At 36.3% G+C, this 17,392-nt stretch overlaps 1 protein-coding gene across 3 annotated transcripts in view; it reads left to right on the top strand.

Annotated features, from left to right (window-relative positions):
• The window catches only part of trak2 (trafficking protein, kinesin binding 2), a 28,406-nt gene that overhangs the window by 4,294 nt on the left and 6,720 nt on the right, over nucleotides 1-17,392 (top strand). Inside the window, exons 1-9 of one of the 3 annotated variants that reach the window (XM_084128978.1) lie at nucleotides 2,944-3,028; nucleotides 9,895-9,951; nucleotides 11,447-11,523; nucleotides 11,635-11,751; nucleotides 12,817-13,026; nucleotides 13,101-13,179; nucleotides 15,042-15,172; nucleotides 15,784-15,858; nucleotides 16,882-17,019. In XM_084128978.1, coding sequence (XP_083985104.1) covers nucleotides 2,974-3,028; nucleotides 9,895-9,951; nucleotides 11,447-11,523; nucleotides 11,635-11,751; nucleotides 12,817-13,026; nucleotides 13,101-13,179; nucleotides 15,042-15,172; nucleotides 15,784-15,858; nucleotides 16,882-17,019 — 939 coding nt within the window. In that variant the 5' untranslated portion in view covers nucleotides 2,944-2,973. Of the gene's footprint in view, nucleotides 1-1,474; nucleotides 1,625-2,899; nucleotides 3,029-9,894; nucleotides 9,952-11,446; nucleotides 11,524-11,634; nucleotides 11,752-12,816; nucleotides 13,027-13,100; nucleotides 13,180-15,041; nucleotides 15,173-15,783; nucleotides 15,859-16,881; nucleotides 17,020-17,392 lie in introns of those variants that run through there. The other 2 variants (XM_084128977.1, XM_084128979.1) reach the window with 2 other exon arrangements.

The following is a 17,392-nucleotide window of genomic DNA, read 5'->3' on the forward strand; positions in this document are numbered from 1 at the left end:
TCTTTTTTTTTCCCTATTGTGACGTATATCCGAGTGAAACGGCTCATCAAATATGGAAAAAATGTCGGGTGGGGCTTGATTTGGTCTATGAGGAATTGATTGGATGGTTGTGGTTTGCTATTGGTGGATCTCGTGTGAGTGACAGGTTGCCCCGCCCTCACGCCAGTAAACGCATCATCAGAGAAGAGATGTTGCTGAATTTAACAGCACATGAATTAAAAAGAAAAAAACGATGTGTATGGATAAATCATTATAATACTGCAGTATTCCATAAAAAAATACGAATTTTCAATTTTGATTTCATGGTGACTTTAACCTGTCTGTTTAAACATCCCAGCATCAGGAACAAGATGAAGGTTTATTTTTAATGGCGTCCCAGATCGCGTGTGAGGATTATATGTTTGTTCGGAGCGTTTGACTGCAGATTGTCTTGTAAACGAGGCACAGTGTAATGGAGAGTGCGCAAAGAAACATTTATTGAAAGATGAAGCAGCAACTGTATTGGATCTGACAGCAGCTCCATATAGCTTTGTCTGTAAATGATGGTTTTATATGGATAATGTTTTCGAAACACTTATTCCTGTGCAGTAGTGTGTGGGCGTTGATTATTTTTTCTTATGCAATGACTTTAGCCAATCAACAGTGGCCATTTACTGACAAGCCAGAGCTTTTCAGAGAGGATCAGAATGAGGGTTGAAAATAAACATATTTGCAAAATATATTACTTATATAATCAAGGAACATATTGAAATAACAATAGAAATCCATATATTTCCCCTTTCATTTTAAAATCAATGCAACATTTCCAACCAGTCCAATATGTGATATGAGAATTTTTCATTGATTGTGGTTTTGCTGGTTGACATTTATTGTTATATTGTGTTTTTTTTTTTGTCTTGTGTTGTTCAGACTGAAAGTGTGTACTTGAATGTTTATCATTATTGTAGTATAAAGTGCGTCATGTAATTGCTCTCTAATGGGTTATTTCAGGGTAAATTTAGCATTTAGATTGTCAGATTTAATTTCTAACTTAAGCTCAGGATGTTCAGTTGATTTTAACGTGTAATGTAAACGTGGATGGTCATTTGCAGTGACATCTAGGGATTGGTCAGGATGATTCATTAGTCATGGCACAGAAAAACATGATGCAGAATAATTAGACAATGCTTCCTCATCGCGGACTAATGAACTAGTCGTTTAGTAAATCCAGTGAGTAATTAATTTCATGTTTTGCACATTACGCCACAAAGTTGCAGAAGTTCCAAACGCTCTGTGGAGGGAGTTTAGAGTTCTGAAAGTTATTATTTTTTTATCTCAACAGATCAAGGTAATTATGATTCCTCATAATATGGCCACGTGTATCCTGACCTGAATGAACAGCAGATGGTGTGCATGGATTCAAAATGTCTCTTCTGACATTGTGAAGTTCATTGAACTCCTGATTGAATGTGAGTTCTTTCTGTGTGTCCTGTAGATGAGGGCAGTAAGGTGTGTGACGGGGGTGTCAGCAGGGATTCGCTGTATCTCTACGAGGGTCAGGACTGGGTCATCTCCCCCTCCTGCTCTCCAGAGGAACCCAGCGCCATCTCACCCATGCTGGCCGAGGAAACTTTCCGCTACATGAGTAAGTCACTCTGAGTGTGTGTTTGCAGCCAAACACGTGTGCATGACTGTTTGGTTGCTATGTCTGTCAGGATTGCCATTGTTGTGGAAGCTAACCGCTGGTAATCTTCAGGCATTTTTTAACGAAAAATGTAATGTTTTGTTTTTAAGAATTTTTTACTTCATTTTAATGGTACGAAACTTGGTAAAGTTTTTACCACTTTCTTGTGTGAACACAAAAAAAAAAAAAAAACATGGATGTGATTCAAAAAGGTTAGATGGCCTGAAAAAAATTAGCCACACTTGTACTTCTCATGGTCAAAAATGACTGCATTGGAAATGAATGGGAATCGAATTTCAACTAGTGGAAACGTTTGGTAGTGAACACAAATAAATCAAAATAATTATTGCTTTGATTTACTTGCCGTTTTAGAGCAAAACATGTTTTGGAAAATATATATCTCATATAAAAATTAAAAATAGTATTTGTGCATTTTCCAGAACGATAAACTCTTATACTTTTAAACATTTAAGTTATTATTATTATTATTATATATATTTTTTTTTTTCAGTTCAGCAATAATCTGCCAAGTTTCTTCTTTCTTCAGACTTAACTCTGTGCTCTAAAGCATTTAAGATTTAACATTTAAGAAATTTCATTTTGGTCTATGCTCAAATAGATGTTAACAGGTAATAAATGGATTATAACTGCTGCATAAATCTCATTTAGTACCATTAAATTCCCTTAAAAAAATATGAAATAAAAAAAATGATCGTACATTATTATTGTTGTACAGTCCTAGAGTTTTATAATTCATTTAAAAAGAGTAAATAATTCATGTTGTCCTTACTCCTTAGAAGATTTAAACCTTTTAAAAAGGATCATTTACATGAGTTTCCAGAACAATCCGATTCCTTAAAATCAATCAAACTTTCCAATGTTACATAATGGAGAGAGGAAATTTTAGGACATGTTTGTTTTTTAACTTCAGCTCTGCTATAAAGCTGTGTGTGACACAAAATTGTATTACTTAATACTTACTGTATTACTTATTACTTGTAATACTTATATGGTATCAGAATAATTATTTTATAGTTGCATTGTATCGGGACACCTCGGGGGCAAAAGTGGCAAATCTACATTATCTGAAATCTACAGCTGAAACATGTAGTTTAGTTAGTTGCATTGCTTTGACGGCCCCACACGGTTGCGCATATGCTGTGTGTGTGTGTGTGTGTGTGTGTGTGTGCCCGTCCCTGGCAAGGGCACAGGAATTCAGTGGTCAGGTCTCTTAAGTGCAGCTGACAGCGTCACGGGGCGGGAGGGAGAGGGGCAGATGGATGGAGGGATGAATAGAGAGAGAAGAGGTCATGCCGGTGCTAAACATACAACATGAGGAGCTCTATGATCAATGTGCTGCAGAAGGTGAGACGATATCGAGATTTGTACATGCACTCATCATAAAGAGGTGTGTGTGTGTGTGTGTGTGTGTGTGAGCGTGTTGTTTTATTTTTTAGTATTTGTGCAGACACTACAGGACTTCTGACAATTCAAGGTCATCTATAACGGACAGGGCATGTGGGGTGAACTCGCGCGTGTGTGTTTCTGTATGAATGCATTGTGTGTTGTGTCCATCTGTTTGTGTAGTTGCATGCAGGCGTTGTTAAATGCTTCGTTTGAGTTTTTGTGGCAGTTTTGTTGAGGGTGTGTGCTGGCTCGATTCTGCAGTGTGTACATGAAGTGAGAGCTCGCGTGTCTCTGCGTCTCTGAGATCAGCCAAGTGTGCTGATGTCATCTGTAAGAGTTCATGTTGTGCTGATGTCATCTTTAAGCTGACCAACATGACACGTGACATGCTTTGTGTGTTTCCTGCAGGATTTAAACTTGTCCATAGTAGGCCTACATACTACATTAGCTCTGTTTCAAAACCTAGTGTGTCTACAGTCGTGGAAGTTGCTGTCATAAAACCTCCTTAAATGGAGTTTAATGTTTGCAAAACTTAACGTTTAAGGGTTTTTTTGCACATAGCTTACACAGATACATTCATTGTCTTTAAATTGCACATTGTTTGGATGACAACACTGGCCAGGATGTGGAATAACAATTTTGTAAATAATGGATTAAAATTCATCTTTTTTTAGTATTATTATTATTCAAGTTTTAAGTCAATTGTTTCAAAGCAGCTTTAAATAAAATAAAAATAAAAGCATGATGTTAATGTTTTTAATATTTTAATATCTTCATTAAGTTGCATTTGGCTGATTAGAGCTGGGAAATAAAGTAGTTTACATTATGTTATGATATTAAAAATCAAGCAGTTGACAGAGATTTGCTATAGCATCGCTTTACGGGAGTATATAGTATGTATGCGAGTAATTTTGGATATATTAATATATACAACAATACATAAGACCTGTGCAGTAATATAGTTGACATATTGGCACCATGAATATTTGTATCTTCGCAATAATTAATAATCAAAGATATAATCAACAGATTCATCGATTTATTAACAGTTGTTAGTTATAGGCCTGCATGCAATAGTCGTTGAAATAATCTATTTTTATTGATGCTAAACAAATTTTGTTTGTTATTGATACTTTTCATATGCATTTTTTAAATGCAAATTTTAACACAATTTCTCTCGCTTCGTCTTTTTTCACTGAACTTTTCGCAGTGCTCATCCTTTCGATGAAGGATGTGTGTGATGCCAAATAAACGTACAAATTTGTCCGAATCAGACTTCATGTCGAGAGCACTCCTGTGATGACTTGAAATTCTGCTCACTAAGTTTTGAAACAGTTTTTTAAATATCTAGTGTGACTGTATCTTTAACTACACAAACATCAGAGATATGTCTTATTGCAGAGCCGCAGTGCCAGGCCAGCTGTCTCAGACCGGGAGTTAGGGCAGAGCTGACCATCTCCTATAATACACACTCTCCACTAACCCTAACCTCACTACAACTTTAAACTCCACCCTAGCAAATGGCTAACCTCACCCCACCACTAACCCTACTCTTAATGAGGCTATAATCTCCAGTCTGAGACAGCTGGCCTGGTGCGGCTGTCCTGAAACAGTCAGGACCTGTGGCTCTGCTGTTGGAGACTATTGAAACATCAAGTCAGTGGGTTCAGCGATAACCCATGTGTACGTGCTAGAGCACTAATGAGTGAGGGTGTGTGGGTTTAGGGTAGCTCTGAAAAGAGGAGTCCTGCGGAGAGACTTGTTGCCCTAGTTTCTCCCAGCTGGATGATGATGTGATGCTAAGAATAACCTGAGAAGGGGCAGATGGAGGCTATTTCAGGTTTATAAACTTAGGGCTGAACATGAGAGTGCATGAACAAGAGCTCAATGTCATATTTATAGAGGGACAGACATAATAGAAGATCCTAGTACACCATTTACTAAGGTCTTGATGAAAATTGAACATTTTAATTAATGTAAGACTATATAAACAGTATTGCTGCTATTGCAGGTGAAAACTTGATTCCTCACTCACTTCATAGACTATATTGAATGAATCAACTAGCAGTTTTCACAAAAATACCATAGCCATTACAGTACATTTTTTTGTATAGGAGATCAGCCAATTTAGTATGTGCGTATGCAATTTAATTAGATTGCTTATCTAATTAAATCAAATTAAAGTCAAATCAGATTCCTTTTATATCTGTAATAGGCAATAGTTTAGTATTATTTATATACTATTATTTGATATATTTTAAATTTGAAAGTGTTTTAAAGGGGTGGTTGAGTGTGATTTCACTTTTCTAACTTTAGTTAGTGTGTAATGTCGCTGTTTGATCATAAACAACATCTGCAAAGTTACAACGCTCAAAGTTCAAAGCAAAGGGAGATATTTGCTTTTAAAGAAAAGGACTACAACAAATGGCTGGTTGGGACTACAGGACATTTATCTCGGGTTAGTGACATCACTAACCCTAGAATTTACATAAACCCCGCCCCCAGGAACACGCAGTCCATGTTGAGAAGAGGAAAAGTTGTTGTATAAGAGTACATTTGTGAGTCAGCTCAAACTTTAGCATCCATCTTTTCACATGCAATAGAAAGTCACTCTGTGTGCATCTCACAACAGTTCATATATGAGCAATTTATTGATTTATCATGACAGAATATCCTAATTGAAGATAGTTAACTCCACATCAGCAACATAAATTCATCAACTAACCATTCAGAGACGTCCTGTTGCATTCTACATGTTGTCACTTCTTCTTGAGTCTCTCCATCCTTATCTGACTCCGTTTAACATTAAAGGCAGAACAGTTTCTGTCATTTTAGTGTGTCTGCATGAGGTAATAGCAGCTGCTAACAGACATGAGCTCTTGAAACCCCGCCCTCTGCAGCAGCTCATTTGCATTTAAAGGGCCAGGCACAAAACGGTGCGTTTTTGCAAACCCTCAAAAAGTGACAACTTTAACTTGCTATATAAAAATATCTGTGGGGTATTTTGCGCTAAAACTTCACACACACACTCTGGGGACATCATAGATATATTTTACATCTTGTGAAAAGGGCATTATACCACCCCTTTAATAATTGTATGTGCTTTTGTCATTTTTTTTTTTATTTTTAATATTTCTGTTTAGCTGTATTTTTATTTCCATTGTTCGCTAATTTTAGCACTTTAACTTAAACTTAACAAAATAACTAACTGCATTAAATGGGGTTTTCATCTAATATTTATATTTTATTTTATTTTATTTCAGCTATTTAATAGTTTTTAGTTAACGGTTTATCAACTACATTAACAACACCAGTAAAAGGACGACGGCTCATTCGGGTTTCCAGGTCAAACATCCGTGTTGCAGTGTTATTGTGTTGTGCTCGGTCATGTTGATTATGCAAAAATCCCAGAGCTCTCCATTTATCTCAAATTTGTGGCCAGCAGTTTTGCAAGGGAGAGTTTTGCAGTGGTAGTGGAAGTGAACTGACCGGACTGACACATCTGATGTATTGCTGGAGATCAAAGGTCTCCTTGTGTCTGATAACTAATGCGTCACTTATTGCTGAGGCTCTTCATGACACCATTATACAACAGTTTATATACCGGTATGTACGTCTGAACTAGACTGAGCGGATCAGAGCATCCGTGGCTGAACTGCAGAGTCATGAGTGTTTATGAGGCTTGAGGTTTCTGTGGGAATGGAGGTTTAGTTGGTGTGTGTGTGTGTGTTTGGGTCGGGATAGAGGTATGTGTTGATATCAGTGAAGTAGTGCCATGATGCCTCAGTTGAGTGAAGAGATCCCAGCTCACCATCTCGCATCAGGTAAGGGTGTGTGTGTCTGTGTGTGTCTGTTAGAGAGAGCTAGAGAATGGGAATGGGCTGCACAATATATCGAAATTATCGAAATATCACAAATGTATATATCGTAATATGCATATCGCAACAGCTTGCAATAACTGGGGTCATGAACAAAAGACAAAGAGAAAATCACTCACTGCTCTTGGCTGAATAACTTTTGTTGCTTTAATAAGAATCGGTACATATTTAATTCATACAGTGAAAACTAAGCAGTGTTTTATTTTTACATTTGATTATTCAGTTTCTGTTGTTAAATAACCCTAATGTAGGATAACCTGAAACCCTAAACCCTGTGGTTTACACTGATGTTAAAATAACACTTCTTATGCTACAGTAAAACACTAATGTTCACTTTCAGAGGTTGTTTTCTTGTCACAAAAAGAATGTGAAACACGGATGTAGGTTATATAACTTTAAATATATTTGAAAGATAATTTAAGTTTATTTTACACACTTTAAGCATTATCGTATCGCATATCGAATATCGCATTATTTAATGAGTTATCGCATTTTTCTTCAATATCGTGCAGCCCTAATGGGAATTGATTATTCCAGATTTCCAGTGATTGTATTTGGAATTTTAATGAATGTATGGAAATGGATGAATGTATGGAAATTTGGTACACAAGCACGAGATGGACAATACCGTTCAAAAGTTGTTGTTTTTTGGAAAGAAATTAATACTATCAGCAAGGATGCATCAAATTGAGAAAAAGTGACAATAAAGACACATGTAATGTTACAAAAGATTTCTCTTTCAAATAAATGCTGTTCTATTCTATTAAGAATCCTGAAAAATAATGTTGATAACAAAAATGTTTCTTGAGGAGCCACTTGAGCATCATATTACAATGATTCTGAAGGATCATGTGACACTGAAGACTGGAGTAATGATGCTGAAAATTCAGCTTTGATCACAGGAAGACATTATATTAAAAAATAGTAGTAAAATAGAAAAAATATATATATATTTCACTGTTTTTACTGTATTTTTGATCAAATAAATGCATCCTTGGTGAGCAGAAGAGACTACTTTCAAAAACATTTTAAAAATCTTACCAACCCCAAACTTTTGAATGGTAGTGTGTACACTTACTATTGTTTTATTTACAGTCATTCTTGTTAGGCTGATGTAACATGGGTTAGATATTAAGATGTTTTGAGTCAGGTTAGAGTTTGGATATTTACAAGTTAAATATTTACCAAATTTAACGTAGCTATAGTTTGGAGACAAATCTACTGTGTTTTATTTTGTTTAAATCTAGTTAAGTGTAGGCCATATACCAGATAATCTTTTAATCTGTGTCTCAATCTAAATGATCAGATGATGACTCTGATTACAGGATAATATTGTCTATAATATAGTATAACAACAGGGTTTTTCCTGGGTCAAAAATGGTCTTCGGTGGTGGCGGACAAACACGGTCATCCACACACAAACAGTACAAAGTATTCTACCCATGTGACCTGTAAGCCCAGGACTGACAATACATCCAAAATAAATGCAAAGAAACAGTTTGTAATTTTAACTTATACTATTTATTCATGAAGTAAAAAATAATCACTGTCAGGGCAGATCATAAAAACAAAGTGCTTAGAACTATTTAAAAAATCTGTACATTTATATGTAAAAAGTGAACAACAAAGTACATAGAAAAAAAGTGTCAGGTCTATTATTTTGTGTTTACACCAAGTCTTAATGAACATATAATTTGACATACATTATCAGATTGTTTTGTTCCGCACATTGCTATGGTTATCATTGTCAATCGTATTCAATCACACGTTTAATACATTGCAATATATATATATATACACAGTACTATGCAAAAGTCTTAGGCATGTTAATATCCCCCCCCCCCCAAAAAAAATGGTTTTAAGTCAGTTATTTATATATTTTGCTGTAGTGTGTCAGAAGAGAAATCAGTTTACATTTCCAAACATTCTTTTTGCCATTAATTGTAATAATCCAGTGAGATTTGTGTATGCACAAGGAGTCTGACAACAGCCGGTATGATCTGATCTCACCATCATCGAGTCCGTCTGTGATTACATGAAGAAACATTGGGGGGATATTAACATGCCTAAGACTTTTGCACAGTACTGTGTATATATATATATAAAAGTAGGAGGCGGGAACCGGCGAACATTCAAAGACTTTTAATAAAATAAATAAACAAATACAAAAACCAAATTAAAGACACACATAATAAAACAAAACATCAAATAAAACAGTCCAGGCCTGGTCCTCTCTCGATCTTCACTGTCGTCGCTCCTCCTGTTATGCTTCCGTGAGAGATACGAGGCCGGTGCGTCGCACAGGTGTCGCTCATTATCAATCACGCCACCGGCCTCGTGCCGTTCTCTCCAGGCCCTCGGCCTCGTCTTGCTCACCACAATATATATATATATATATAAAATTAAGAAAGCGAGCAAAGATCACTGGCATTATAATCATACTTTTCAAGTGGACTTCTGTGTGTGTGTGTGTGTGTGTGTGTGTGTGTGTGTGTGTTATGACAACCAACTAGTGGGGACATTTTACTGTTCCTCACTAGTTAAAGGCTAATAAATCAGCCAAAACATGTTTTTCTTTAAATCTAGTGTTTTGCACATCTTTCTGTGATGGGTTGAGTAAGGCCATGGAAAATATCGTGAACCTGATATAAAATCAATGGAAGTCTTATGCATTGTCCTCATTAATATAGTGAAACAACTGCGTTTGTGTGTTTAAACCTAATGAGAATGTATTTATTTTAATTCAGGATTGCTCACGGGACAGTGACTGCTGTCAGGTGCTTCATTATTCCTCCATTTTCCCTCTCTCTCTCTCTCTCCACTGGTGATGGTGTCTTTCATTTGGTCTGTCAATGTTTACCCGAATTCCTCAGCATATAATACTTCTCTCTCTCTTGCTTCTCTTCTTCCCTCTCTCTCGTTCTCTTTCTCTCATTCCTTCTGCAGCATTTCTAGCTGTTGGTTCCTCTTACCCCCATAATGGCTCTAACAGCCTCTCTAAAGGTAACACACGGTCTGTCTGATGCTTTATCTGTCTATATTCCACTCATCTGTCATCTATTCTTACAGAAAGCCTGTCCTTCCTAGTTTCTGCTTCTATTTTTGAGCTAGTATTTGACCTCGGACAACCAGCATGTGTAGTCTGGTGTGTTAAATGCACTGCAGTGTCCTAGAGCCATCTGAAACTCACATTAAAGGGGTCATATCATGGAAAACGCTATATAAAACTCTTATTTAATATGTAAACATCTCTGTTATTTACAACTCAAAACTCCCTCTCCATTCCACCTGGAACATCTATTGAAACTAAGCTGAACTGTGAGCACATTAACATAAGAAAACCTACATTAACACATAAATTCATAATTTGGCATTGTTACTCATTTCATATGTGAAGAGGTTAGCCAATCACAGATCTGTAATGGATCTAATTTACATAAAGCCTTAAAGGTACAGTAGTCAAATCATGTCACAGCAAGCAATGTATCTATCAATGCTGAATGTGAACATTGCAAAAGTTTGCAATTTTGAGCAAACCGGTTTCATTGATTATCGATTTGTTGCAGTGCATCTGGTTTGGGCACAGGTTCTCGCACAAATGGGAAATTAAAAGGAAACCCTGTTAAATAACATTTGGTGCAACTTTGACAAAAGTTATTAGTTAGCCTTAAGGAAAAAATAAAACGTCTAGAAAATGACCCCTTTAAAGTTCTAGTGTTGATATGCAGTAGAGAGCAGTACATCTGTAGTGTAGAGTAAACTCACTTTAGATTTCGATCCATGTACACTACTGTCATAAGTTTGAGATTTGGTTTTCTCTTCTGCTCACCACGGCTGCATTTATTTGATCAAAAATACAGTAAAAAGCAGTAATATTGTGAAATATTATTAGATTTTAAATTTACCGTTTTCCATTCTCATATATTTTAAACTATAATTTATTCCTGTGATCAAAGCTGAATTTTCAGCATCATTACTCCAGTCTTCAGTGTCACATGATCCTTCAGAAATCATTCTAATATGATGATTTGCTGCTCATTAAACAATTCTGATTATTATTATCGATGTTGAAAACAGGTAACATTATAAATGTCTTTACTGTCACTTTTGATCAATTTAATGCATCCTTGCTAAATAAAAATAGTAATTTCTCTCTCTTAAAAAAAGTGTGTAGTGCATGCAATTACTAGTGAATCTGAATACATGTGTTTTTGAATGCACTTTGGGTTTGTGCATGACATCACTGCAGTGTGTGTGTGTGTGTGTGTGGTGCATGTGTAGAGCTTGCCATATGGCATGTGGGTGTTTCTACACCTTCCTATTTTGGTTTGTCTTTCCGAGAGAGGAAAAAAAACTATTATTTTTCTTCTCTTTATTTATAGAAAAAAAATATTTATTTACCTGTGCACCGCTAGTGTAGTTGCCAGTATTTGTAGGATTTCTTTCAGGATTTTGTTTGTGTGACTCTTTGCCTGTCTCTCTCTCTCTCTCTCTGTAGTCCTCAGCGCTGACCGGGTGGAGCAGATGACCAAGACCTACAATGACATCGACGTGGTCACACACCTCCTGGCTGAAGTGAGTGATGTGATCGTTCAGCAAACTGTGATAAAGTGCTTTGTCTAGTTTGCTTTTGATCGTAATGACTCTTGATTGGCTGTCTGTTTGCATTGCGATGTCGTCCCGCAGAGGGATCGCGATCTGGAATTGGCCGCACGGATTGGTCAGTCTCTCCTGCAGAGGAACCATGTGCTGCAGGAGCGAAACGAATCTCTGGAGGAGCAGCTAGCACAGGCTGTAGACCAGGTACAACACGCTTTCACATGAAAAATTGAGGCTAAACGTGTACAAGTAGGATTTCGAATTTGGATGAATAAATCAAAAGTAGTGTAATTGCGAATGCGATATGGACTGGTGTCTGTGAATATTTAACCGCAAAAAGACCACTAGTGAAATATGAAGTCTGTATGTTCTGTTTGTCTCTGTGTTAAATCGTTAATGTTTTATGCATATATTTGATAAACACCGTTTTTGATAGTACATTTGTATTAAATCATAAATCCAGAAAAATTAACATACAACATAGTATTTCAGACAAAATGAAAGATTTCATAGGGCCTTATTATTGAAAAAAAAAATAGGGATGCACGATATATCGGCCACTATATCAGTGTCGGCCGATATATGTTCATTTTTAATGTTATCATTATCGGCCCGATAAAAAAATTTGGCCGATATATTAAAGCCAATGGATTATTTCCTTCAGCTGATGGTTTTAAATTGCTTAAAATACGCTTGGAATCACTTCAAAAACAGAAAATACTGCAACATGTGCAACATGTGCTACTCAAGTCATATAGGCTACATAAAATTATAATGAGAACATTATTATAATTGTGTGCTTGGGACATGGCTTTTAATGGTGAGACTTTTGTTTTTGTTATCATGCTCTCAAAAATGATTAAAAAAAATTGGATTTAGATTTATCGGCCAATATATCGGTTATCGGCTTTCAAATATGAAGGATTATCGGTATCGGTCAAAATTTTCATATTGTGGCTAAAAAATAATTAATTTTATGAATTCAATTGATTAGTTGTCTTTTTGATCATTAAAATGTAATTTAATAATTAAAATGGAACCCAGGAAAGTTAAAAGTAGGGGGGAAAAAACTAATTTGGGAAAAATAAAATGGAATTTATAAAAAATAAAACCGATTTCATAGGGTCCTAAAAATGTAATTTTGGTTAAACTTTTAATAAGTTGTTGTCAAATTGTACAAGTTTCATTCAATTAATTAGATATGCTAAAACTAAAACCGATTTCATAAGCTACAGCTTTAAAGCAACACACACAAACTCTCTGTATCAGGTTCATCAGCTTCAGCATGAGTTGGCGAAGAAGGATGAGCTCCTCCGGATGGTTGCGAGCGCCAGCGAGGAGAGCGAGACCGACTCCAGCTGCTCCACGCCGTTACGCCACCAGGGGCCCTCAGGGGCCGCTCTCGCCCTCAGCCAGCTGGAGGCCCTTCAGGCCAAACTCCAGGAGCTGGAGGACGAGAACCTCTCGCTGAGATCTGAGGTGCGGCACGGGCTCTGCCTGATATTACAGGAGCTGACGGGTTTGACGAAAGCGTGACCTCTGATGTTTTACAGGCCTGTCACCTGAAGAAAGAGACCTTCACTTATGAGGAGAAAGAACAGCAGCTGGTGAACGACTGCGTTAAAGAGCTACGTGAGTATTTCCAAGCTCCAAATCAACTTTAACGACTCTGTATAATCAGCAGCATCATAAACCAAATTAAACCTCATTAATGGACACTAAATTTGTGTGCGTTCTGGGATTCCACAAAAAAATCATGCGACTGCTGTTGATTTTGGCCGATGTGCAATTTTGCAGCCTGCATTTTAAAACAGCCTCTGCATTCAAAGACCACTATGATAACTAAAAATGTCTCTCTAGGGTTGGAACAGAGCCTCAGTACATTAAAAAAAACATTAGATATGCTTGCATGCAACCAAATAATCCATTAGTAATCAGATTGTTGGCTCAATCGGACTGAAACGTCTTCATGTAAACAACGCAATCAGTCTGAAAGCACTTGAACGGATTGGAAGGGTGAGACAGACCTAAAACAATCCACTCAACTGACCATTTTCTCAATCGGATTCAAACATACCTGGTGCACATGTGCAGTGCTGTGAATATTTACAAAATGTTTGCCTTAAAAAGCTCTTCATACATATAGTATTTGTCAGATTATATATATATATATATATATATATATATATATATATATATTAGAGATGCACCGATTGATCGGCTGGTGACCGGAATTGGCCGATTTTCACGTGATCGGCCGTGACCGGCGACCGGCCGGTCAGTCTGACAAATGCCGATTTTATGCCGGTCAAATGCACTCGGGCGCCACATGATTAACATCGCGCAACATCAGCATCACGATTCACACGTGCACACGGAACACACATGTAGGAAACCTCGTGAATTACGTCCGTTCAGACCGCAAGCGTGTATTTTTTTTTCGGCGTGCATGTTAATCAATGAGTGCATTCACAACGGGAGCAGGAGCGTCGTGAGCAGTGAAGCGCGTGTTTCGGCGCCGAGTCCATTTGCTGCACTGCTCACGCTCAATTAAAGGGAAAACACACTTTTGACGGACAAAATAGCCTAAATATGGTTTCACAAAAAAAGTGCCCAAAATGCACAGAATTTGCGTGTTTTAACAAGAACTGGAGTAGGCTATGTCAGAAAAGAAAACGAAGACTAATATTTATAGAAAATGTACCCATTTAAACTTGTTTTATTATTCAGTTTGTACAAGTGATTGCAATAGGCATGTGTGTGTGTGTGTGTGTGTGCTTTGAGAAATATCTTTATACTGCAAGGCTATATTTATTTTATTTTTTATTTATATATTATTTTATTGCCATTCCCTGTTCATACAGACGTTTAGTTTGCTAAATACATATATAAAAAAATTATTGGATATTGAAAGTGAAAAGGAAATGGTTCTTCCATAACACTGCACCTTAGATGTGTGTGAATTACCCACACCTGGAGTAATTTATATAGTTCTATTTTATAGCGTTTATCTGTTAAAAAAAATATGTACTATGCAAATAGTAAAATGTTCTATTACAGAAAAGATATAAAATAAATATTTGTGTGTGCTGTGGTTAGAAAAAATGAAATCGGTATCGGCAGGTCAAACTTAATGAAAAATCGGAAATCGGAATCGGCCCAGAAAATTGTAATCGGTGCATCTCTAATATATATATATATATATATATATATATATATTCAGGCATTGGATATATATATATATGCTTATGGTTGCTCTGCTGACATTATTGCAGAGGCGTTCTTCATTTTTTTAGACTTAAAACCTTTGTAATGCACATATTAACGATTATGTGAATCGTATTGCAACGTATAGGTCTCATATAAACAGAACTTTCAGAATCTGAAATCAGATTGGATTCATTCGGATTGATGAAAATTAGTGCGTGGAAACATTCTATTGAATGTGATGTGGGTTCTTTTAGAGTTGTTTATTCAGTGTGTTTGTTTAACAGGCGAGTCAAACAGTCAGATGGTGTCACTGACGGAAGAGCTCTCCCTGAAGAACGAGGATTTAATGAGACATCAGGAGGAGATCGCCCAACTCCTCACACAGATCGTAGAGCTCCAGCACAGAGTCAAAGAGGTCAGCATACATCACGCCACATCTACTTTTACACTACTCTTCAGAGGTTTGGGGTCAGCAAGATATTATTATTATTTTTTTTTTTAAGAATTACTTTTTTTCACCAAAAGTGACCATTTATAATGCTGTTCTTTTAAACTTTCTATTCATCAAAAATCCCGAAATGTATCACGGTTTCAACACTGTTTTAACATTGATAATTTAACAGTGTTCTCAATGTTCGAGTTCATGTGTAGAGCCCCTGGTGATACTTCGAGCAAAGTTTCATGTTGTGTCGAGCCTTCTTAGTGTTTTAAAAATAGATGCTATCATTTTGATGCTATCATAGAAGTGCCCCAAGCACTCCCATTCAAAAGGCAATTTGACTGAAAACGAAAATATGGTCAAACTTAAAAGTGGCGTTTCCATTCTAATTATGCTTTTACATGAAAGTTTGCCTCGGGTAAATTAACAAAAAGACCCAAGGTTGCATTTGGGCGAGAGTTACCCTTTAAATAAATGCAGCCTTGGTGAGCAAAAGAAACTTTTTTTCAAAAAAAAAGATTTTTTTTATCTATTTTTGAACAATAGTGTACGTTGATGTATAATTGAGTATGTCTTGGTTTTCTCAGTTGGCGCTAGAGAAAGAAGAGCTGAGAATTCACCTTCAAGCCTCAAAGGAAGCACAACGGCAACTTACGGCTGAGGTAAAGCTACACACACATACTGATGTAATGAACCGTAAGACAATCCGTCTGCAAATCTGGATTAAGACGGTTCACTCTGTTTAAAAAGCCCTGTTTTACTGAAATGCGAGGTTAAGGGCCTTGTTTGAATTAATCCGCTTGATTTAAGGTCTTAAAGCATTTTAAATATCAGTTTTAAAGTTTTACAGCAAAGCAGCTTAGTCACTGTGATTTAGAAAAGGCCATAAACTTATCCATTCATGTGGTGTGTCTGTCTTATCATTGCACTTTAGCTGAACTTCTGAAATATGACCGTAGAGGCTGGCGTGTTATAATGCGTCACAGGACAGTGTTAGTTAATAAGCAATGCTGTGATCATTTCACTGGAAGTATTATGGCAAGAATGTCTTAAATCTCTCTGTATATCAGCATATCGAACTCTCTCTCTCATTTTTTGGGGCAATATATTGTCCCAGAAATAATTGCAATCAATGATATTACTGTCATTTTAAGACCATTTTGTCTCACTGATTTAATGACGATATAGAAATATAGATATATAAGAGCATAATAATGCAAGTACACCCAAGTGCATCAAAGAGCAATTTTTAATTCTTAAGAATATTCAGGCATTGGAATTAGAAAAAAAATGTATATCCTAAATAAATAAATCTAGGAATGCGCATGATTTCCAGAAATGTTCGATCATGAAAATGATGATCCTGTGACTTAAAATGAAAATATATATTTTCCACTTTTCTCTGATTGGTTATGGCATTTTGGGTGGAACCTTGAGGTCTGATAAGTTAAGGTTGGGATGCAGTCAAGACTGGCTAAAATGTTGGTGACATTCATTCTTATGTTAACAAACAGCAAGCATGTAAACACAATGGGCAATGTCGAGTTCCTCAAAAATGATCGAAATCATGTCCATATATCGTACAATATAGTAATTTTCATAACAGGCCTACTCTACTGTATTATGAGGCATACCAGCTGCCTGCGGAATATAAACAGTTGTGTGTGTGTGTGTGTGTGTGTTAGCTGAAGGAGCTGTCCGACAGAAATGCGGAGTGTGTGGGAATGTTACATGAGTCTCAGGAGGAGATTAAGGAGCTGCGCAGTAAGAGCACTCCGTCTGCAGGCCTGCGCAGACACCTGTCTTATGGACTCTATCCCATGGTGAGAAACACAATCTCTTGCTCCACTCCTCCATCTCTCTCACACACATTTCTTCTTTTACAATCACATCTGTTCTTAAAAGAAACTTATTCAGTAACCTACACATGCTAAGCATTATAATATCCATTGCATTTCATTTGTTCTTTTTATTTCTCATTTTGTTTAGTTTTGTTTTTGTGATTGCTTTGTTTTATTTTGTTTCATTTAGTTTTTGTTTTGTCTTTTTCATTGTATGTATTTTTTTTAATAATTTTTTTCGGTTTTATTTTGTTTAGTTTTTGTTTTATTTCTCATTTCATTTTTTGTTTTGCTTTGTTTTCATTTTATTTTTATATGTTTTATTTAATTTAGTTTTTGTTTTTTATTATTTCAT

The sequence above is a fragment of the Abramis brama genome (genome assembly GCF_963993115.1).
Source record: "Abramis brama genome assembly, chromosome: 11".
Classification (NCBI taxonomy): Eukaryota; Metazoa; Chordata; class Actinopteri; order Cypriniformes; family Leuciscidae; genus Abramis; species Abramis brama.